The sequence below is a fragment of the Urocitellus parryii genome, chromosome 6 (assembly GCF_045843805.1).
Source record: "Urocitellus parryii isolate mUroPar1 chromosome 6, mUroPar1.hap1, whole genome shotgun sequence".
Classification (NCBI taxonomy): Eukaryota; Metazoa; Chordata; class Mammalia; order Rodentia; family Sciuridae; genus Urocitellus; species Urocitellus parryii.
In genome coordinates this window covers 64702739-64727154 of record NC_135536.1, presented here as the reverse complement: position 1 = coordinate 64727154, position 24416 = coordinate 64702739, and the positions used below count along the sequence as shown (strand labels likewise).

General features: G+C 39.2%; 2 protein-coding genes across 2 annotated transcripts in view; one reads left to right on the top strand and one right to left on the bottom strand.

The window, feature by feature from the left end:
• Positions 1-4543, top strand: part of Arg2 (arginase 2) — a 38105-nt gene extending 33562 nt beyond the window's left edge. Inside the window, exons 4-7 of the mRNA XM_026385114.2 lie at positions 44-138; positions 456-560; positions 1595-1731; positions 4204-4543. Of these exons, the coding sequence (XP_026240899.1) occupies positions 44-138; positions 456-560; positions 1595-1731; positions 4204-4409 (543 nt within the window). The 3' untranslated portion in view covers positions 4410-4543. The remainder of the gene's footprint in view (positions 1-43; positions 139-455; positions 561-1594; positions 1732-4203) is intronic.
• A 102-nt stretch (positions 4544-4645) lies between these two features.
• On the bottom strand, positions 4646-23675 carry Vti1b (vesicle transport through interaction with t-SNAREs 1B). The gene is made up of 6 exons (XM_026385123.2): positions 23160-23675; positions 15853-15911; positions 13171-13362; positions 8549-8722; positions 6478-6539; positions 4646-4962 (listed from the first exon to the last, which is right to left on the bottom strand). The coding sequence occupies exons 1-6, from the start codon at positions 23272-23274 to the stop codon at positions 4866-4868; spliced, it is 699 nt and encodes a 232-aa protein (XP_026240908.1). The 5' UTR covers positions 23275-23675; the 3' UTR covers positions 4646-4865.
• Positions 23676-24416: the final 741 nt, after the last annotated feature.

Genomic DNA, 24416 nt, shown 5'->3' with positions numbered 1-24416 from the left:
TTCTTAATTAATCCTATAATCTTGTTCACTCCTCTTTTCATAGGTACCACAACTCCCAGGATTTTCCTGGATCAAACCTTGTATCTCTTCCCCAAGTATTGTGTATATCGGCCTAAGAGATGTGGACCCTCCTGAACAGTAAGTTTAAGCTTTGGGCCTGTGCTGGCTATTTATGTTCCTCTTAAAGGTTGACACTTGATGTAATCTGTTGTAGGTCAATACAAGGCAAAACCCCCTAATATACATGCTAAAAAACTTGGATTTTTTTTTTTTTTTTTTTTTTTGTGTGTGTGTGTGTGTGGTACTGGGGATTGAACCCAGGGGTGGTTTGTCACTGAGCTACATACCCAACCCTTTTTATTTTTTGAGACAAGGTCTTGCTAAATTGCTGAGGCCTCCTGAGTCACTTAAAAATAGCTTTTAAACTAAGGATTCCTTTCTTTCTTTCTCACCAGCTTTATTTTAAAGAACTATGATATTCAGTATTTTTCCATGAGAGATATTGATCGACTTGGTATTCAGAAGGTCATGGAACAGACATTTGATCTGCTGATTGGCAAGTAAGTAACTACAATGTATGTCTACTTCTAGATCCCAGAGAGGGACAGAGCAAACTCTCAATGGGTGTCACACCTTAGCCTGTCTCTTTAGCATAGAAACTTGAGTCATATTCTTTTTCTGGGGTTGGGAGGGAATTTCCTTTAAGTCACTGCCCAGATCTCCTGTTTCTTGTGAATTTCTCACGGGCTCTTAAGTACTGAGTCACATCCCCAGCCATTTTTGTATTTTATTTAAAAACAGGGTCTTACTGAGTTGCTTAGCACCTTGCTAAATTGCTGAGGCTGGCTTTGAACTCTCGATCATACTGCCTCAGCCTCCTGAGCCGCTGGAATTACAGGGCAGGCACTATTGTGCCCGGCTTTATCTCCATTTAATGCTTATCTTTTGAGATGTGAGGCATTCCTTGTTCCAACAGTCCCATTCTTCACAGCCTCATTATTATTGCTTCATCTGAGTCTAATATTAAGCAAATCTTGGTAATATAGAAAGATGTCAGATGAATGATAATAATATGCTAACTTAAAGGAGCATTTTCCCAATCCTGAGTTTTTACTTCAGGGTGCTGTATGTTAGTTTCAGCCGTTGGACACATGTACTCAAGTTGGAATTGGCAGATGTTAAGTTTGCAGACATAAAATTAGTATTAAGTTCAGCTGCTGTTAGAGAATAAAGGCAACTATAACTCAGATCATGCTAACTTAAATTAGTATATCAGAGCCCAGTGTCATGTGAAAGTGAAGAATTCCCTCTAATGACAGTAACGAACAAGGCTCTAATGCCCAGGGTACACCAGAAATACAATCGGCAGTTAATCTGTCTGAAATACGTAGAACAAATACCAATAACATGAAGTAGTGTAGGAATCTCATACACTTTTAGTAACTTTCAGGAAGAAAAAAACCTGGAAATTTGCTGTATTTAACAAAGTACCAGGACCAAAAAACAACAAAATCAAGGAGCTACGATAACAGGAAGAATGAATGAGTCTACAAGCACAACTAAATATGTATTCTCTGGTCCTCTTCCTTTCCAGGAGACAAAGGCCAATCCATCTGAGTTTTGATATTGATGCATTTGACCCTACACTGGCTCCAGCCACAGGAACCCCTGTTGTGGGGGGATTGACCTATAGAGAAGGCATGTATATTACTGAGGAAATACACAATACAGGTATGTAGATACCAGGTCAGTAGCCTGTTAAGTATATATGTAAATATGCGGAATCTCCTGCCTGAAGGGGATCTTTGTTTAAACTTTTAATTTTTTTGATACTGGGGATTGAACCCAGGGGCACTCTATCACAGAACTACAATCTCAGCCCCTTTTAGTGTTTGAGACTGGATCTTCTTGCTAAGTTGCTGAGGCTGGCCTGGAACTTGTGATTCTTCTGCCTCAGCCTCCCAAGTCACTGGGATTACAGGTATGTGTTATCATACCAGGCTGTTCTGCTGAAAAGAAATTTTTTGGGGTACTGGGAATATAACCCAGGGCACTTAGCCACTGAGCACATCCACAACCCTTTTTATTTTGTATTTTGAAATAGCATCTCGCTAAGTTGCTTAAGAGTCTTGCTAATTTGCAAAGGCTGGCTTTGAACTTGTGATCCTCCTTCCTCAGCCTCCTGAGTGGCTGGGAGTAGTCATTTGCCACCAGGCCCTGCCCTAAAAAATGTTTTATTTGTATATTATAGTTATACAAAATAATGGGGTTCGTTTTGACATAATTGTAGCTGCATAGAATATAATTTGTTCCATTTCAGTCCCCAGTATTTCCTGTTTCCCTCCCCCTTGCTTAAATTTCTGTACCTAAAACGTATAGGATTCAGCCCTCCGTACCACAAAAAAAGAGGGTTGGTTCTCTGGGAGTCAGGAATTTGGAGTCAAAGCAGATCTCTTAAAGATATTGTAAGTTGGGACAAGTCCTTTTTATCTAAGTCTTGTACTAGAGGTTGTTTGATAGGAGTTTTAAAAAGTAGGATACAGTTGGATAAATCACTGACAATATTAACATAAATTCTAGATTATCAAAAGTAACTTTTCCAAAACTCAAACTTGTTTGCAGTTTCCATTTTTGTAAAAAAGCTTCTGGTTTTAAATTCACTTGAAATGACCTTCCCTTCCAAAATTTAAACACTTACCATGTGGTACTACTTCAGTAACCATTTCATGAAACAGGTATAAAGAAGCATAGAGACCCCAGATTCAAAGGTCTAAGGCTGTAGGGAACCCTGGAATAGGAGTTAGAAATCGGCATTGAACCCATAGAACCTGCTAGAACCTTAGGACAGCACTTTTAGATCTAAGAGTAGCAAGACAGTTTCATTCTCAGACCCACCATCTTAGCTATTACCTTGGGTTAGTGGACAGAGAACCCAAGAGTTCAATCCTCCATTTAGCTTTCCAATGTCACCAGTCAGAGGAGGGCTTAATAACTTGCAGCACCTAGATGTGGCATGGTCCTTGCCTTGTGCCACCTTTTCTCTGTTGCAGTATTTATTCCAAAAGACACTCATGATGTTGTCCATTAGATACATCAAACAGTTTTCTTTAATTTGCAGGATGGCAGTAGTCAGGAAACATAGGTAATAGTAGCACACACTCTCTGATTATTACTTTTGGGATAGGTTCAGAGTGCAGGTTTAGCCAGTATAAATCAGTGACATAAACTGTCAGAGACACAGGTCATATGGACAAAATGATGGAAATGCTATGGTAACATGCCTGGTCATTGCAGTTTTCCACACTGCAATTAGCTATGTTCTGCTAAAACAACACACTGAACAGATACAATGACACTAAGTATCATGTACTATAACATAATATCAATAAGCCATTAGGTGTATACACCCATGATTCTAGTCTTTATAGTCACACCAAATATTCTTAGATACTGTATTCCTGAATACTAGTTTATTCAGATGACTCTCAAAGAGGTAGATTAACTTTAACCAGATTAACCAATTAAGGAGTTAGTTCTAGAGAAGTTGGCTATGTAGAGGGGGAGGGAAGAAGATCTGGATAGGTTCTTCCCTTCCCCTCCAGGCCAAAGAACAGTGCTGAGGACTTGGGCAAAAGTTCTCAAACCCTCACAGAAGGCAACAAATGACTGTATCTTCCCATGAAAAAGTGTAAGATGCTGGGCCAGTCTGCTGGGAGACATAAAAAATGTATCAGATGTAGAACTTTCCTCAGAACTCAAGCATGAAGGGATAAGAATATACATTTTAGGGCACGTGGTACAGTGCCTTAAGGGATACAAATGGGGCTGGGGATGTAGCTCAGTGTTACAGTGTGTGCGTAGCATGCAGAAGGTCCTGAGTTTGATCCCCAGCACCCCCCAAAACAATAACAAAAATAGATAAAGCATTAGAAAGCCTGATAGCTAGGCCTATTATGTTAGCTGAATAGGGATGAATTATTTGATTACCTTAAAGGTTTCTTTCAGTACTTCAGCTTATAGTGTTTTTAACTTGAATTGATGGGTAAGAGGATGAGGTGCAAGGGGCTTTCTTACAATAGATAATTTTATAGTGAAAAGTGCTCCTGTTTTTACCTTGGCTTGTTCTCCTTGTCCAAGTGGGACAACCCTCACTAAAAGTACCAGCTAGGCGATTTTCTGAGATTTTGATACTTATTCTTCCAGGGTTGCTGTCAGCATTGGATCTTGTTGAAGTCAATCCTCAGTTGGCCACTTCAGATGAAGAGGCAAAGGCTACAGCTAGCCTGGCAGTGGATGTGATTGCTTCAAGTTTTGGTCAGACAAGGGAAGGAGGACACATTGTCTATGACCAACTTCCTACTCCCAGTTCACCAGATGAATCAGAAAATGAAGAACGTGTGAGAATTTAGGAAACACTGTGCACTGGCACATTTCACGATGGGCATTCCAGATTTGCAAAGCATTCAAGGGGACAGATACTAAATGGTTGGCTGGATTGATACTGCCTTAATAAGAACATCAATACACTTTCATGATTGTAAAGTTTCCCCTCTCCATTTTGGTGACCAATAATACTACTGTAAATGTATTTTTTTTTTTAATTCACAAGGTATTGATATGTTACAGTACTATGTAAATTTGCAGAAGTCATAAACTGCATTTATTACCTTGGTATATCATATTGGTCTTGTCACTGTTCCTTCACATCTATGTGGTTTTTCTGGCTGCCATTCCTCCTCCCAGTCTGGCTACACAGTGCATCCTTGAACTGTTAGCCCACAGCAGCAACACGCTTATTCCACTCCCTAATAACATTTGTCCACAGGATCAAGGTTCTGATCCACAAACCTTTCCCTATAGCAATTTCAATGCTTGCGAAAGAATTTGTAATAAACCAGGCCTCCCAGGATAGCTAGCTCCAATAAGATGATAATGGAAAGCAGCAGCTTGTTGGTCGTCACTCTACAAAGAGAAGCAGAACAAGTAGTCAGTAGTCTGGACAGGTTATTTCTAACAGTTCTTCATTCTTTGGAGTTTGTCTCAGGGCCAAGGCTAAGATACTCTGAGGGCAGATGAAATTTTTTGTTTGAATACAGAGCCACTTAGCAATAAGTACTCATGGCTTGGAAGTAGCAACTCTGAAGGTTCTTTAGCTGTAATTTAGAGATAAAACTGTCTACCTCACAGAAATGTGGAAAATTAGGACTATAAATACCAAAGCATAAAGATAGTTTCTTGGTTCTAAAATGTCTTCAAATCACATTTCAAATAGCAGTAATACAATACCACTCACTATCTAGCCACATAGCACCACATTGGTTAAATACCACAGCTATGAGTGTATGCTGGGTGAAGGGTTTGGGACAGACCCTCCTGTGTCAAAGTCCAATTCATGGATGGGTTTTGCTTTTAGGAAAAGTAACTAGAACCCTGGGTACTGCCTTTCAGTCTTCCTTTTTTACTTTGTTCCTATTTCTTCTGTTCTGCTCCCCTAACCTAATGGGTATCTTTTATTATTATTATTTTTTTAAAAAAGTACTATTTTTTGTTTACACAGAGTTCAATCTCTGATTTTCATGTTCACTCTTGGGTTTCTCCTTAGTCCACAAGGAATTTCCTATTGTTTAGGGAAAACTCTACGCTTCCTGCTAGTTTCATGAACAGGCTGTCATTTTGTTTCATGCTAGGCCATATGTGCCCAAGGTCATGCACTTATCCCCAATTTCAGCCTCAATAGCAATACTTCCCTTCAGTCCTGGTTTTGTTGCTGTTAGTACTCATCTCAAAGGTTTCTGTTTTGTTTTTAAAATCTACTTCTTGCTAACATGACAGGACTCCCAGAAAAGAGCCTCATTCACATGAAGGGCAAGCAGAGCCAAAAGCCAGGACAAAGCAATAACACTTTTTTTTTTTTTTTTGGTACCAGGGATTGAACTCAAGGGCACTCAAACACTAAGCCACATCCCCATATCCCCCTATTTTGTATTTTATTTAGAGACAGGGTCTCCCTTCATTACTTAGTGCCTCACTTTGGCTGAGGCTGGCTTTGAACTCAAGATCCTCCTGTCTCAGTCTCCTGAGCAGCTGGGATTACAAGCGTGCGCCAACTTGCCTGGCCATGAAAACTATTTTCTAATCAAGTTTTTACAAATATATTTCAATAAATATGAAGCTCTATCATTCCCATGTGTCTTCTTGCAGAAATATAAAGCTGAGATTAAACATTCTTTCAGTGGACAAATCTTCAAGTGCTGCAAATCAGAGCAATACATAATTTTAACAAAGGATTTTATCCTGGAATATTCTCTATAAAAACTATATTCCTTATTTTATTTCTCTATCTGCTGGGTAGTACTGAGTACAGGGGGACTATATGGAATAAAGCACTAAGGTGATTTATTAGGACTCTGACAATGTTTTAAGCTTTCTTGAAGACATTAAGAGTTAAAAGAAATTTTGTGACTTTTTGAAACTTACTTTCTGGACATCGAACGGAGAATCTTTCGACTTTTGCTCAAGTTTTCACTTGTATTTACCAGCTGAGAAGAGAAAATACCAATTATTTCCCCCTTCTTTCAAAAGTACATACTGTATAGAATTTGAACATTCCTAAATTAATAGTGGGCATTAAGAGGTCTATGTTCAAAAAGGCCTAGAAATCAAACTAATTTAAATTATGGCCTCTGAGTACAAGTAGCAGAATCTGGAAAGGAAAAGGTACTTTGGTATTCATCAAGGAGATGTGAGAATTATTATATCCCAAGATTGCTGTGGGGTTGTAGACTTTTGGCTGGGACTACTTTTACTTTGGCTACTCAAAACAGGAAAGGATCTGATATACACAGCCAGTGACTATGTAGCAACTTAAGATTTCTATTTCATCAGCCAAGTTCCAGAAGAGCCTCCTGGGTTGGTGTTTATTTCCGTAAGCTGGTAGATTATCATTTTAAAATGTGTTTTAAAAATCTTTTATTACCCCTTTGAGGCAGTTATACTGAATTGTGAAGGGAATTAGCCCCTATGGACCCCTTCCCTTTTGACTGTCTGTTACTAATCTAGATAGCTAGAGTACATCTCAATGGCTGCTCCTTGTCATCTGTTCCCAGATGATCAATATACCAATAGCCTTGATATAGTGATCTCTCAGTGCATTCTTTGGCTTTTTTTTTTTTTTGGTGGTACTAAGGATTAAAATCAGGGCCTCAATCTACCTACATCCCAACCCTCTTTAAAGATTTTAGTTTTGAGAAAGATTCTCACTAAATTGCTGACACTGAACTTGCCATTCTCTCGCTTTAGCCTCCCAACTAGCTAGGATTATTGGTGTACATGACTGTACCCACCCCACTCTTTGGCTTTATTTTATTTATTTATTTATTTTTATGCGATGTTGAAGATCGAATTCAGTGCCTCACATGTGCTAGGTAAGCACTCTACCACTGAGCTACATCCTCAGCCTTCGTTGGCTTTTAAATTTAACCAAAATTTAAAAGCTCAGAACCCACATTATTTGTTGGCAAGTTAATTCTCCATAGCTTGCTTTGGATAAGCATTTTATTGTGAATTTTCACTGAATATTGATATTGATTTCACTAATATTGAGAATAGAATCACTGATTAATTTTAAGAATGAGGAATTGCAAAATGTGGGGAAAAAAAGAATGAAGAACTGAAGCTATTAAGATGTGTAAGAAAGATATCACTGAGTAGCGCATGCCTGTAATAGGCAAGAAGATTACAAGTTTGAGGCAACTTAGTGAGACCCAGTCTCAAAAATATAAAAAGGGCTGGGGTTGTAGCTCAGTTTAGAGTACCCCTGGGTTCAAATCCCCAGTACCTGCTCCACAATACCCTCAAATCCCCAAACTAAGCTAATATTTTCCTGTCTAAATCTTGGACCCACTATCCGCTTTTCAGTTTGAATTTGCCTCAGCCTATTAAGATAGAGCATTCCACTGGCAAACTACTATTTTAAAAATCCCTCTGTAGAGTAACAAATATTTAGAAAGGAAGAAATGAGTTATTTCCCAGAGTTTCTTAAAAGTGGCAGCATATTAGAGACCCACAACAGTCATCATTGGATTTCTATTTGTTTTCTTCCCTCAATGATCCAACTTACCTTGGTAACAGTAAAGGACTATAGTCCAATACTGAGCAATAGTTTATAAATCTACATACTATGAATGGTACTATGTTTGACATTTGGAAAAGAACGTTGGTTCTAAAAGATGGGGTGTTATAAGTTGATGATGTTTTCCTAAGAATACCAAAATATTCCTCTAGATGTGAGAAATTAAAAGCTCATGTTGCTGACTTTGAATCCTTACATGCCTCTTTAAAAATTTTTTTTCCCATTAATGTCTAAGTCTTAGGGGTAAAATTCCTTCAAAGGGAGATCCTCTCTTACCCAAGCAACCTAAAAAAAAAAGGTTATCCCCTAAATTTAGAACTGCTGTAGTTTTTTGGACTTAGGATGATGGCATCTGGGTATGGTGGACCTACCTACTTTCCCTATTCCAGTCACTTTTTCCCACCTGTGCAGACTTACTCTGTTCTTGGTACGTTCCAGCTGGTCTCGTTGCTCCCCCAGCTCTTCTATGATTTCTGAGCCAATCTGGTCAGTTTCTGTAGCAATCCGATGAGAACGCTCAATGCTTTGAGTGGCCCTGTTTAGGCTTTCAGTGCCTTGTAGAAGCAATGCCCTTTGTGAATGTAGCCGATTCTGACAGGAACATGGGAGGGAAATGTTAGATTCAGTGCCAGCATGCTCCTTACAACCTTGTATAAAAAGGGATATAGGGAACAACAATTTCCATTATAGTTAGTTCCCTGGTATCCACAGTGGATTGATTGACCCTTGAGGATGTCAAAATCTACAGATGCTCAAATTTCTTATACAATGTAAATGTTAAGTAAATAGTTGTTTATTGTTTAGAAAATCATGACAAGAAAAAAGTCGGTACATGTGATTCAGCATAGATAGAATTTTTAAAAAATATTTTCCATATTAGTTAGTTGAATGACCAGATGCAGTGGACAGGGAGGGCTAACTGTACTTTTAAAGAAGACCCAAAGATACTAATATACTGTAAGATCATGTTCAAGGTCATAGACTCAAGTAGAACCTAAAGTCCAATCAGCCAGACCACAGGTTACCCACACCACTTGTTAAACTTAAGTGAAGCAAGGTGAGAAAAAAGTAAAAGATAAGAAGCATTTTTCCTGTGGATCAGTTCAAATTTATCATAAACATAATATGAGTTTCTCAGAGGCAACTTCAGAAAGGTAGCAGGCTAGATTTAGGGGTGCAGGAGCTAACTGATTATGCATATAGCCTGTAATTTTGGCAGTGCTTCAAAAGAAAACTAATCTTTACAGTCCTAGAAAAAGACTAATTTGCTCAAGATTCCCACTTGACTGGTACTGAGAATTTGGGTATTATGAATAAACTATTCTTTTTTAGCATATAAAAAAATCATTTAGAAGCCCAAGATTCAATCACAATAAGGAAAAAAACTTAGGTGGCCACCACACTCTTGATGACACACCCCCACCACACCTGGCCCCCTGCCAAAGAATTTCATCTCAGGCCAATCAAACACACACACAACTATGAAGTTGCCACATGGTGATTAGGTCTCAAGGCAGATAATATCTGGGACTGAAGTAAGCTTTCCCAGCTACCCTAATTTTCTAAATCCCACTTACATTTTACTCTACCTATAATCCTAAACACAGATGACATGTGGACAAAAGTAGTCTTTGTAAGGCCAGGATTAACCATGAACAGAAATGGGTGCAGTTCTAAATTCTTAGCTAAAGAATTTAATTTAATTTGTATAGCCAAAGTCTATACAATCTGAAGGGGTGCAACTCTCAGAGGCTTTTTACAAAGTAAGTGACCACTGGCAATAGAACTTAAAAAGACATCATCAAGAAGTAGATTCTTGGGCTGGGGATGTGGCTCAAGCGGTAGCGTGCTTGCCTTGGCATGCGTGCGGTCCGGGTTTGATCCTCAGCACCACATATAAACAAAGATGTTGTGTCCACCGAAAACTAAAAAAAAAAAAAATATATAAAAAAAAAAAAAGAAGTAGATTCTTGCCAGGCACAGTGGCACATGTCTGTAATCTCAGTGACTTGGGAGGCTGAGGCAGGAGAGATTGCAAATTTGAGGCCAGCCTAGACAACTTAGCAAATCCATTCTCAAACAAAATAATTAAAAGAATTGGGGGTGTGCTTCAGTGGTAAAGTGCCCCTGGGTTCAATACCCAGTACCAGGGGTGTAAGGAATGAGAAAACAAAGTGGATTCTTAGAACAAAAGCATCAAGAAGTATTTTCTTTCTTTTGTTCATTCTTTTTTTTTTTTTTGGTACTGAGGATTGAACTCAGTGACGCTTAACCACTGAGCCACATACCCATTCCTTTGTTGTATTTTATTTAGAGACAAGGTTTCACTACCTTTGAACTTGTGATCTCCTACCTCAGCCTCCTGAGCCATTGTGATTACAGGCATGAGCCACCATACCTGGCACAAGAAGCATTTTCACCTAACAAGTAGCATACAGACCAGTGGATGAGGAAACCACTGAATGAGGTACAAATAAACCTAGTTACATTTGCTCAAAAGAAGGAGAAAAAAAAAATTAAGAAAAAGATGCAGATTTTCAAATGATTAGGCTAAAGAGCAGGAAATAACAAAAATATCACATAAATCAGGCAGGCTCAGACAGATTTGGGACAATAATTCTACAGAAAGTGGTACATGTGGGGCTGGGATTGTGGTTCAACGGTAGAGCGCTTGCCTAGCATGCTTGGGGCCCTGGGTTCAATCCTCAACACCACATAAAAATAAGTGAATGAAATAAAGGTACTGGGTCCAACTACAACTAAAAAAAATAAATATTAAAAAAAAGAAAGGAGCTGGGGATGTGGCTCAATCGGTAGCACGCTTGCCTGGCATGCGTGCGGCCTGGGTTCGATCCTCAGCACCACATACAAATAAACATGTTGTGTCTGCCGAAAACTAAAAAAAAAAAATTAAAAAAACTCTCTCTCTCCATCTTAAAAAAAAAAAACAAAGAAAGAAAGAAAGTGGTACATATAATCTATATTATGATTTATGGTGTTGGGTATGGCGGCATTAGTTCTAGATACTCAGAATGTTGAAGAAGAAAAATCATTTGAGCTCAAGAGTTTGAGGGCAACCTGGACAACAGAGTGAGACTCACTTAAAAAAAATTATGATTTAAAATTTCTGAAACAAATAAATTTAAAGCAAAATGTTTGGATGCATCCCCTCCATGTTTCTGGTAACAATGGCCAAAGCCACTTTTATAAAACTTCCACCTTCCTGGCTTTTTCCAGTCTTTTTTTTTTTTTTTTTAAACCATTTTTATTAGTTGTTTTTGGGCATTCTACCTATTTACATGCAATGCTGAGAATCAAACCCAGTGCCTCACACATGCTAGGTAAGTGCTCTACCACTGAGCTACAGTCCCAGCCCTCCAGTCTTTTCATGTGATTTTATAATTATCCATTTGAAAGTTTTACATCATTCTCAAAATGTGGTTTTTCTTTTTCTTTTTTTTCCTGTATGAGGGATTGAACCCAAAGACACTACCACTGAGCTATATCCCCAGCTATTTTTATTTTTATTATTTTGAGAGACAGTCTTGCTAAATTGTTAAGGCTAGCCTTGAACTTGCGATCCTTCTGCCAGTCTCCTGAGTCACCAGTCAGTGTGTACCTCTTGGCCTGGCAAAATATCTTGTTTTGATATCAAATATGTCAACCCAGTAACATTCTGAATGTCCTTCAGACTATAATCAGCATGCATTATGAACTATTTCTATTACCAGCATCTCTCCATAAGTTTGGTCTGCAATGGTGGGCCCCTTTCCATTTCTCTTAACATACAATCTGTAATGTTAATTTCTACTTTGTACTATATTTGTGAAATATAATCCAAATACAACCCATTAAATTTAATCTTTGTGAAATCTTGTGATAAATATCTTTAACCAGATTCTCTAGATGATTCCAGGATGTAAGTTTTCAATTAGTCCAATTTTATAAACCAGAACCCTGAAGAGGTAATCAGGCTCATTTTCCATTAGAAGAGGTGTCAGAAGCCTCTGAGCTGTAATCCCAGCTACTTGGGAGAATCTTAAATTAAAGCTAACCTTGGAAACTTTCTCAAAAAGTAAAAAGGGTTTGAGATGTAGCCAGTGGTAAAGTGCCCCTGGGTTTAATCCCCAGTGCCTGGGAGGTGGAGGGGCTTCTTGAGAAGCACCTTGCATTTTCTTGGATAGCTGCTGGACCATTTTGATATTAAGGTAAAGGAAAGATTAATTTTGTTACAATATTTTGACAAATGAAAAACCTAAATGAACTTTTTGGAGCCTACATGAGAAAGTGATTCTAAAATGTATATGAAAGAATAAAACCTCAAGAAGAAAAAAAATTAGATTAACATGTCAGAACAGAGTTCAGGTAGGAATAAGAAACATTTATATACTACTACACAAAAAGATATACATACATATATGACATAAATCTAAGTAAATAGGGTTTAGAAAGATATGCATTAAGTGAGGTATGGTAATGCACACCTTTAATCCCAGTGGCTCGGGAGGCTGAGGCAGAAGGATCCCAAGTTCAAAGCAACTTAGCAAGACACCATCTCAAAATAAAACATAAAAAGGGCTGGAGATGTGGCTCAGTGGTTATGTGCCCCTAGTTTCAATTATCCGTCCCTGCCAAAAGATCTGCATTAAAAAGAGCAGGTACCACAAGGGAAAAGAAGAATTAGATGCAAGAAAGGGAACTACAATTTTAAAAAACCCAAGAATCCAGTATGCACTGATAATGTGAACTGCAACTCCACAATGTTTAATTCTTTTTTTTTTTTTTTTAAGAGAGAGTGAGAGAGGAGAGAGAGAGAGAGAGAGAGAATTTTTTTTAACATTTATTTTTTAGTTCTCGGCGGACACAACATCTTTGTTGGTATGTGGTGCTGAGGATCGAACCCGGGCCGCACGCATGCCAGGCGAGCGCGCTACCGCTGAGCCACATCTCCAGCCCCCACAATGTTTAATTCTTGTACCACAGTTCCTTCAGGGAAGGGGAAACAAACAAACAAAAAAAATCAACCAGCTAATACTTACCATATGCTCATTTTCTAAAGCATATGTGCCATACTTCATGTCTCCTCGGCCCCCAGGTGTGGCTGTCAAAGGTGTGCTTCTCACCTCCCGATGGAGTTTGCCAAGGTCCTTCCTGTAGTTTCGCAGCTTAGACATCATGGGGTTACGGAAGGACAGGGGTGCATACCGTAGCTCTTCCTCCATCTCTGCCAGCTGGGAAAGCACCAAGTAATAAATATGTGGCCCGGGTCTCCCCCTTTTCATCTGAGGATGTGCCTACTTTGAATTTGTCAAACCCTGAACAACCCCAAATGACACTCGAACATATGTTCCATGAGGCAGGAACTCATGTTCACTTCATTCCAAATGCCATGTTCACTTCATTCCAAGTGCCTGGAATAGTGTCTAGCCAGCATTCATTAATAAAATCTGTGATGGATGAATAAATCAAAGAAAACATTAATGGGCTGGGGGGTAGTTCAGTGGTAGAACACCTTCCTATCTATCTCTGGTACTGCAAGGCCCTGGTTTCTATCTCTGGTACTGCAAAAGATAAACAAACAAAAAAACCCCAACTAACAGAAGCAACTTAGAGCTTGTTAAATACGTCTTTATGTACATTCTCTAATTTAATCCCTACAACAAATCAATGATAGGAAATACCTTCTCCATTTCACAAGACTGACTTAAAACTGCTTACATCCTAAGAGGAGTTAGGATTCAAAATTTTCAGATCTTCAGCCTGATATGGTTCAACATGGACATCAAGAAGTATATTCAATGGCTGGGGACGTGGGTCAAGCGGTAACGTGCATGGCACGGGGCGCTGGGTTTGATCTTCAGTACCATAAAATAAAATAAAGATGCTGTGTCCACCGAAAACTGAAAAATAAATATTAAAAAATTCTCTCTCTCTCTCTCTCAAAAAAAAATAAATATATTCAAGTCTACTATACTAAAAATGATCTGACATAAGGGTTATTTTCTTCTTTTTTTCTGAAAATCAACAACTACATTTCTCTCTAAGGCAGAGATTAAGTAGGGGCCCACAGAGTAGGATGCTTTGGAGAGTCAAACTTCCATTTTTCTAAGTTAAAAACAAAAAACCCTACACATACAGACAGGAAGGCCTAAATTATTTTGATCTGCCTAGGATGCCAGAGTGGGACTGTTAATCTTGCTCAATTAAAAACCAGAGAGTATATGAACACCAAATACATAAATCAGAAGTGGCTAGATTTCTAAAATACTATCAGGATGTTAATTGAAAGAGGAGACTCATACATAATAGGTATCATGGATATGCCCAACTGTACAAAAAAATGTCTAATAGTCCTACTATGAAGGAGATACATTTCCATATTTTAGTGGTCTCCTTAAAATAGGTACAAAAAGAGAAAAGATGTAGATAAGTCTAACTTCTCAGAACTTCAGTGGGATAACTGGGAGGTTGATCTTCAATAAGCAAAGAGGAAGATCTTTGTCATGAAAATGATTTTTCTCCTAAGTCTGCTCTTAAGTAGCAAAACTCAGGGCAGCTATTTCATTTTTTGTTTTTCAATAAAAAATGTAGAAATATTTTAACCTACATGTTATAATGAATCAATATGAAATCAAATTCCACAGTCCCCAAAATTCCAAACCTCTTCTTCAGAATAATCAGTTTCTGTACAAGATTTAGAGATGTCCAATTTATGTAGTTTTTCTCAGTGTGCTATAGAATTTAGAGGTTCTGCTTGAATATTTCCTAAGTCAAGCACAGAATGTCTCTCTTCATCAATTTCTCCAGTGACTGTAACGCTATCACCTCTTACAATGTGTAGCTCTTATACTACTTGTTCTAATCCCTGTGAAGAACTAAACACTCGTTTATGACTTTCATCCAAAATCAAATTAATGGTCTGGTCAAACCTTTCAGTGTTCTTCCATTAGAAAAAATAACAGCAGTTATTCCATTAGAAAAAATAACAGCAACAGTTTAGTTGATGTAGAATCAACTGAATCAGACATCATGCTACTTGGCCCAGAGGTTCCAGGTAACAGAGCAGTGCAGGTGACAAGATCAGGATATTACCAAGGACCTAGATTTTAGCCCCAATCTTAATAGGTTTACTGAAGCTAGAGCTTAATGAGAAGGAGCTAGAAGGGCTCTTGCTTCCAAAGGGTTAGAGCAAAAAGAAAAAAGAAAAAAAAAATTTAAAGAAAAGCAAGGCAAGAGAGAAGCCCCCAGCAACCAGGACTGACTTGAAAGGCTTTGGGTCCTGCTTGAGACAACTCATTCTGTTCTTGAATGTCTTGCCCGAGGAACAAAATCCAGTTATGCTATCTTCCAAGAGAGGAATATGGCTAGAACCATCTCTGAGCTACATTTTCTGTGACAGCAAGTTTAACAAAGAACAGTAATCTATCCTAGAGGCTAGCTCTTATGAAGAGATCTGAAAATACCACTCAGATTAAGGAGTGAGAATGCCCTTACTACTCACATAAGGAATGCAGTATTTTAGGAGAGTCTTCCAAGTTTCACCCATTTGTGTTTTTCAACCTCCTAACCACCCATCCCCATCAAGTAGCCTCATTAATAAGAAATAGTCACAATCAAGGATCAATAGATAGAAAAAAGTAATCTATGATCAGGTCACAGAATTACTTCTGGAAAAGCCCAACACCAAGGAAAAGAAACAAGAACTTGTTCCTTGTTCTCACCGTTTCATTTGCTTCCTGGTGCTTTTCATCAAAATCTCTGATCAACTTCTTCTTCTCTTCTAGAAAAAAGATAAGTAACACTCATTGTTTCTTCCACATATTTGTAGAGGCCATTCCATCCACTTAGGATAACCTTCTCATTTCTCCCCCATTGGGAGTGGGGGAACTTAATCACTCTTAAAAGGCATTTGGAAGTATATGGGGAACTTGTGATCATGATGACTGAGGCGGGTGGTATTACTATTGGCATTTAGTATTCAAGGAACAAGAAAACCTATGCTAAGAAACGCTACAGGTCTAAGTTAATCATTCTCAACCATTTTCCCCATCATAACTGAAGGGCCAGGCAAACTTTCATCAATAAGTTTACCAATATGGATCGCTGAAATGTGTTCTCACCTTCACCCCACAGTAAATCACTTCTTCCATGTTAACCCTGAAGCACTGCTTTTCTACAAATCAAATTCAAAATTCACCAACTCTGCTCATTGGTGTGGTACTCATTCCTCCTGGGTGGTGACATAGGTAATGACTTGCATACAAGACCTGTCACTCTACCTTGAGTTCTCTTTCAACCCTTCCAATGTCATTTTGGTGCTGTCTTTAATACCTATGAATTACTAATCTCCTCTTTTAACAAAAATAGAACATGCTTCAGTATCAAAGTAATAACATCTAAGAAAAGAATTATTTCTTGTGGGAGGCCATCCTTGCACATGATGAGTTATCTCCCTGGCTGGATGAGAGGCGCTCAGATACTTTTCTGTGTGTTAGAGCTTTCCCCACCCTCCTTGGGTCTGGAGGGCTTGTCCATGTGGAGGCACGCCTGACCACAGCCCTCGAAGATCCAATCATCTTACCTGACCTTGGAACACTGTCCCCCTTAACCTTCATTGGATGGGATTTTCCCCAGAATTTTTTGTTCCCCAATAGAAGTCCTCTCCCTGGCGTTCTCTCTCTCTCTCTCTCTCTCTCTCTCTCTCTCTCTCTCTCTCTCTCTCTCTCTCTCTCTCTCTCCTCTTCAGTAAACCTCATTACTTCCTTGGGTAGCTGGAGGCTGGGGGTTTGAGGAGTCATCCTGGAGCTGGTTTGAAGATAAATGGAATCTGTGTCTTTAAACTCCATTAGGATTTTCCCACGTAGCCGAACTTTTCATACCGTCTGCGCTGGCAACAGACTAAAATTTCTGTTTTCATTATATTTTTTTCTGATCATTTACAGAAATTTCCCATTTAAAATATAACAAGTTTCTTTTTAAAGTATCTTTACATATTAAATAAATGTACTTTACATGAATGGGTTAATAAAGAGAAAACAATAATAAAAATGGCACTCAGGCCAGGCATGGTGTCACACGCCTATAATCCCAGTGGCTTGGGAGGCTGAGGCAGGAGAATGGCAAGTTCAAAGCCAGCTTCAGCAACTTGCAAGAACTTGTCTCAAAATAAAAAATAAAAGGGGTTAGAGATGTGGCTCAGTGGGTTAGGCGCCCCTGGGTTCAATTCCTGGTACCAAAAAAAAAAAAAGAGGCATTTAATATAGCAAAAATTAGTAAGTTCTTGTTTGTTTTTTGGTACTGGAACTTGAATCCAGGGTTTCTTTTACCACTCACTGAGCTACATCCTCAGTCCTTTTTATTTACTTTGAGACAAGGGTCTCATTAAGTTGCTGAGGCTGGCCTTGAATTTGGAATCATCCTGCCTATGCCTCCCTCCTGAGTCACTCAGCTTATAGGTATACAACACACCTGGCAGAAAAAATCATGAAGGCATTTTCAATGCTGTGATATGGTAAATATTTGTATAGGGGGAGAATCCTAGTTGGTCAGGGGTGTCAGGTTCTAGTGCCAGCTTTGGGCCTGCCTCACCGTGAAAATGTAGGTAACTATCTTCTTATCTTTGGTACCTGATCTCCTCCCTTGGCTCTAAAATGAGAAAGAAATCAGTTCAATTTATGGGGAACTTGAATTTTAAAAAAATGTATACAAATGAATGTTCTCATTGGAAATCTAAACATAATCTATTATCCACAAAGTTACTATTGCTTATAATGTTTTTCTAATCTTTTGAGATTACCTTTACAATCTGACGATATAGTGTTCTGTTTCTTTTGAATTGTGGTAAAGTACACATAATAAAAAAAATCTACCATTTTGACATTTGGTGGGGAGGGACTTGGGGTTGAACCTAAGGAGTACTTTACCACTGAGCGATTATATCCTCAGTCCTTTTATTTTTTATTTTGAGACAGGGTCTCAATTAAAATTGCAATCGTGCCTTAGCCTCCCAAGTAGTCTGTATTACAGCCTCATTTTGACCATTTTTAAGCATACATTTCAGTGGCATTAAGTACATTCACATTGTTGTGCAACCATCACCACCATCCATCTCTAGATCCTTTCAATCCACATAAGATGCAACATCGCTAAAGGTTTGCATGGATTTACACTGTTAATCACAACAATATTTATTATATCAGTTATCAGCTGCTTTTTAACTGATCACAAATCACTTATGTGCTTGTTATATTCTCAACTTGAGATAAGCACCTCCAGAACAAGGTAACTGACTTTTTTTTTTTTTTTTTTTTTAAAGTACTAGAGGCACCGAGATAAGTCCCCAGCCCTTTTTATTTTGAGACAGTCTTGCTAAGTTGCTTAGGGCCTCACTAAGTTGCTGAGGCTGGCCTCAAATTTGTAATCCACCTGCCTTAGCCTCCTACATCGGTGGGATTATGGGCTATGCCAACATACTTGGCTTACTTTGTCTTTTTAAACTTTGTCCATAGCTTCTAAAAGTTTACATCTCCTCTAGATGTTGTTACTGCCTGAAAGAGAAAATGACAACAGATCCTTTACTATAGTGACACTCCTTTAGCATACATAATTCACTGCAGGTGAATTATTTGTCCACACTGTTCATAAAACCCATGGCGTGGGGGGGCTGGGGATGTGGCTCAAGCGGTAGCGCGCTCGCCTGGCATGCGTGCGGCCCTGGTTCGATCCTCAGCACCACATACAAACAAAGATGTTGTGTCCACCGAGAACTAAAAAATAAATATTAAAAAATTCTCTCTCTCTTAAAAAAAAAAAAAAAAAAAACCCATGGCGTGGGGCTGGGGTTGTGGCTCAGTGGTAGAGCGCTTGCCTGGCATGTGTCCAGCACTGGGTTCAGTTCCCAGCACCACATAAAAAAACAAATAAAAAAAATAAAAGTAGTGTGACCATCTACAATTAAAAAATATTAAAACAAACAAACAACATAAAAAAAATGGCTTCATTTTTTATTTATTTAATAGGGGGAAAGTTCAGCCATGGCAAACAGCCTCTTGGCTATCCGAGACACAACTGAAATGGACATCAAAGCAGCTGTTACTATTCTCAAGGGGACTGTGTTCTTAGCCACCAACAGTGAAATAATAATAGTTAGTCAAAAACAGATACTGCCATGGAGCAGTATTGTGTCATTTTGCAATAAGCTGTCACAAAAGTGCTTAGTGTAGTCACTTCTCTGAAATGGCATATCTCCAAATTCAAGTACATCTATTCCTGATCTAAGCCAGACAGTATAAAGCAGTGTTGTACACATATGTGCATTCCCCTCCTGGCTCACATTTTTCTACAACTCTGTTAGTCATAAGATCTCTTCCTTTATTCTTTCTTTGCTAATGGATCTAAAAAAAAAATCTGTGTTTTCAAGGGGCAAATTTGAGAATGATTAAAAACGAACTACATAAATAAAAATAGGGGAGAAGAGATAGTCCACCGAAACTGTATTCTTTTGCAAACTTCCCTGTGATCCTGTTATTCCGTCTTTTTGTAGTTGGTATGTTCTATCATCCACCTGATTTCATAAAGCACACACTTCCCATCTAGGAGTGCTCTACAGTCTGTAATTTTTAAAAAAAGAATTATAGATTCCATTCATATACATATATATATATACATATATATGTATATATATATATATGAGACACAATACGTTTATTTTATTTATTCACTTTTTAATGTGATGCTGAGGATTGAACCCATTCAAACGTGCTAGGCAAGTGTTTTCCCACTGAGCTACAACCCCCATACCAGCCTATATGAAATCAAATACGCTCTCTTTGAAAAATATGTGGTTCATTTGCTTCTGGCGCCCCTCCGTGGCATTTCTATGATCTACAGCCTCTGTGTGTGGACTAATGGGTTGCCTGATCTCACACATGAGTTAAAAGCAAACCTCCAGACCTTTAGGTAGGAAATATAATAGTACTGACCTCATGGGAGTGTATGAAAGGATTATGAGATAATACAAATAACAAGTACTTAGCAAGTGCCAGGCATAGAACCCAGGGCCTAATATATACTAGGCAAGTGCTCTACCACGGAACTATATAACCTTCAGCCCCTACCTAATTTTGAAAATAAATCCTCAGGTAGGAATATGTAGGAGAAAACCAAATTCATCACAGAGTATGAAGAGAGTTGAAATAATTATAATTCCAAAGACTGTAACTGGTGTTTATCAGGCTTCTGTACATGGTATTGTGGTGATAACTTTTTCTAGCTCCCAAAATAATAGGGTCTCATGTACATACACTAAAGTTTATGTGAATGAAAACGAAAAACTTTCAAAAACTTTTTTTTTCTCTTTTCAAAGACTTTTTACATTCAACATTAAGACATATGGAAAGATGTCTTCAGGTACTGTAAAACCAAAGCTAGAAATCATGAGTACAGGCATTTAACATACTAATTAAATTAAGAAATTGACTGGGGTTGTAGCTCAGTGGTAAAGCACTTGCCTAGCATGTGTGAGGCACTGGGTTTGATTTTCAGCACCACATATAAATATATAAAATAAAGGCCCATTAACAATTAAAAAGAAAAAATTTTAAAAAAGAAATTATAACACTGAGGTATTTGGAGAGACCTATTCAGGTGGTACAAAACTGAATCTTGAAATCCTGCTGTAGGTCTTAATATTATATTAAATAGATTGATAATTATAGTATATGATAATAAATGGATTGTCATGGCTACAAAAACTTCCTAAAATGACACTTGGTGTCTATTATCCTTTAATGGCAGAAACTGAATGTGGACTGTTCTTTAGGGAAATAAAAATCTCCATCTTTGTTGTTCTAATAGTTGCATATAGGGCTGGAATTATAGCTCATGGTAGAGTGCTAAGGCACTGGGTTTGATTTTCAGCACCATATAAAAACAAATAAACAAAATAAAAGAATTTGGAGCATGATATTCCCTTAAAAAGTAGTTGCTTATATCAATTTTAAGAGTAATGAAAAAGTAAAAACAGAATAAAAACACACTATTAGTTTTAATATTCAGTGATTTTTTTAGTTGTAGATGGACATAATACCTTTATTATTATTATTATTATTTTAATGTGGTGCTGAGGATTGAACCCAGTGCCTCACACAATGGTAGGAAGTGCACTACCATTGAGCTACAACCCCAGCCCAATACTCAGTTATTTTCTTTACAACAATTCACAGTATTTACACAATTCAATCATTCAACAAATATTTATCACTTAGCATGTGCTAGGCAATATTTTAGGAATTCAGGATTCATAATAAGCAAAGCAAATAAAATACTGAGTTATATTCTAGCTCAGGGATTTCAAACTTGAGTTTGCTTCAGAAATCCCCTGGAGGGCTGTCAAAACAGTTTTCTGATTCAGTGGGTCTATATATCTAAATTTATATTTCTAACAAGTTCCTAGATGGTGCTGATGCTGCTGGTTCATGGACCACACTGAAACTATCTTTCCAATGAAAGGAAAACAAACATTTCATATAAATATCAGAAATATGTAAAGTGTCTACTATATCAGAAAATAAATGTTCTGGGGGGGAAAAGCAGAGCTACATAAGAGTAGTTAGTTGTATACAGAATTGGTATTAGTTTTCATTTAAATATCAAATTTCCCATATGTTAATAACAATAACTAACAGTTCTTATTATTGCAAGGTAATATTCTAAGGGCTTTACATACATTAACTCATTAATTCCTCACCAAGATCCTATGAAGTTAAATAGTATGATTTATCCCCATTCTGCAAGGGAAACTAATTTGGTTAAAATAACTTGCAAGATCACATAGCTATCAAAATGTATATTTAACCCAGTTTGGCTCTAAAATTCTTGCTTTTAAGTATTACTATGCTGTCTCTCCACTCACATTAATATGTTCTTCATAAATGATATTTCTGATGGCAGAAAAAATATTTTTGTTAAGCTAAAACAGATATATTCATTGTGATTTTTATTCTAAAGTTACCCTTGATGAACTCCTCCAAGCAAAGAAGTCTACTTCTCTCTCTCACACACACAGGGGTGCATTACCACTGAGGTACATCCCCAGCCTTTTTGTTTTGTTTTGAGACAGGTCTCCCTAAGTTGCCTAGACTGACCTAGAACCTGTGATCTTCCTGCCTCAGCATCTGAAGTAGCAGGAATTACAGGCATGTGCCACTATGCCTGGCTGCTTCTCTTATTTCAAGTTCATCATTCACTCAACTGACCAAGTGAAAAAACTTAGAAACCCTTGAACCCTTTTTCTCACTCCTTCAATAGCTAATGAGTCTGCTTAATTTCTGCTTAGAACCACCTCCCTCTAGATGACTGTCACTCAAGCTCCTAACATGGTCTCCTATAGCCAGCCTCTTAACCAGCTATCACAGCCCTCTTTCTAAAATAAAATTCATATCAATCAGCTGCTTAAAATCCTTTACTGATTCTCTATATCAGGTCCAAGAATTTTAATATGACATTTAGGTCTCTCCATAGTGTGTTTCACCTTTCTTGTCTCTAGCTGCTTTTCCATTTACACCCTAAGCTCCAGTTGAGAGTATTCTTTTTTTTTTTTTTTTTTTTTAATTTCATTGCCTCTTTTCATTCCCCCTCTGGCAAACTCCCATGAACCCTTACATTCCAATAGCCAGAAGGTATGATTCTTTTGGGTTCCTGGCCCTATTCTGTGTTATGGATTCTTTTGTCTGATGAAGTCTCTCTTGATAATGATGCTTTTAAGTGACTACAACAAAATACAGAGTTACAAAAGAAACCCATTCTACTGAAATAGAACGGTAGAACAATCGTTAAATGGCACCCTGGCCACGTCCCCAGCCCCCTCTCAGTGACAGCAGGGAGACCCCTGAACAGAGGGACGTGCCAGCTCTAGGGGGCGTGTCTGAGGGAGAGAAGCGGGGAGCAAGGGGTCGGTGCCCGGGAGGAGGGAGGAGACTCTTTCTTCCTAAACTCGAGCTCCCCACGGCTTGTCCCGCCCCCGCCTCACCGGTCCCAGCCGTCCCCAGCAGCCGCTGGGGTGCCCCTCGTAGATCTTCATGGAGGCCGCGGAAGATTTCGTGCAGCTTCTCGAAATGTTCAGAGGAGGCGGCCGAGGTGGCCATGGTGAAGCCGTGCTTAAGAAGCGGCCGCTGAGATTCTAGACCCTGGGCCTGCTCCTAGCCCAGCGGTCAGCCGCCCAGACCCAAAGCCATCACGGCTACCGCCGCACCACCAATGCCCGGAACCAGGCGCTTCCGGGGCCGCGACGGGGTCCTTCGTAGCCGGAACGCCCACCCGGCCGGCCGCTCACAGCGGAAGCGTCGGGCACGAAAGCCTGACAGAAAGTCCGGAGGGCCACAATGTCTGGCGACTTCTGCAGAAGTGGCGCTGTGTCGGGGAGAGCGGCCGTCTGCGGCCCTGGAAATATCCAGCCCGGGTTAGAGAAGGCGCCACAGCGGAAGGGCTCGAGGAGGGCCCCGGCGCGGGCAGCTTGACTGCCTCCTCCGGGCCCCGCCGGCCGGCGAGGGGCGGGGCTGGACGCAGTGCATGCCGGGGGCTGTAGTTCGGGCGCTGGACGCTCGGCTTGTGGGTCACGCGCCCGTGGGGCTGCCGTGTTCCGTTTTTTGTGCTGGAGTATAAAATCGTCCCGAACATCCTCTTCACTGTTATCGCTCCCTTCTTTGCCACCCTGACTTCCTCACTTCGTGTCCTACGTGTTGGCTTTTAGCCCTAGAAGGATAGGCGGGCCGTCGGGCGGTGGTGCACTGGGGAAGTCAGTGCAACCTCAAAATACGGACTGGGACCGCCACGTGCACTAGGCTGTGCATTAGTTTACAAAAGGCGTTTGAGTGTAGGTGTTGGTGGGAATCTGCGCATATGTTGATGAATCAAATAATTTACTTTGTCCTTGGGTGGTTTATAATGTGGGGTAGAAGATGGGCCGGGCTTGAAGAAAAGAGGTATGGTCTCCCACTAAGTGAACTTAGCAATTATAAAGTTTTTTCCTACACTCCGTGGGTGTGGATTCCTGTCTATAGTGATTGCGTAGTTTGCCTAAAGTGCCAATACTTAAACTGCCCATACAGCCCTTTAAAAAAAAAAAAAAAAAATCTAAGGGTCTCACTAAGTTGCTGAGGGCCTTGCTAAATTACTGAGGCCAGCCTGGAACTTGCCATTCTCCCATCTCAGCCTCCAGTGGCTGGGATTACAGGCGTGTTCCACCACGCCTCGCTGCTTTGGTGATTTCTCTCAGATCCTTGTTTTT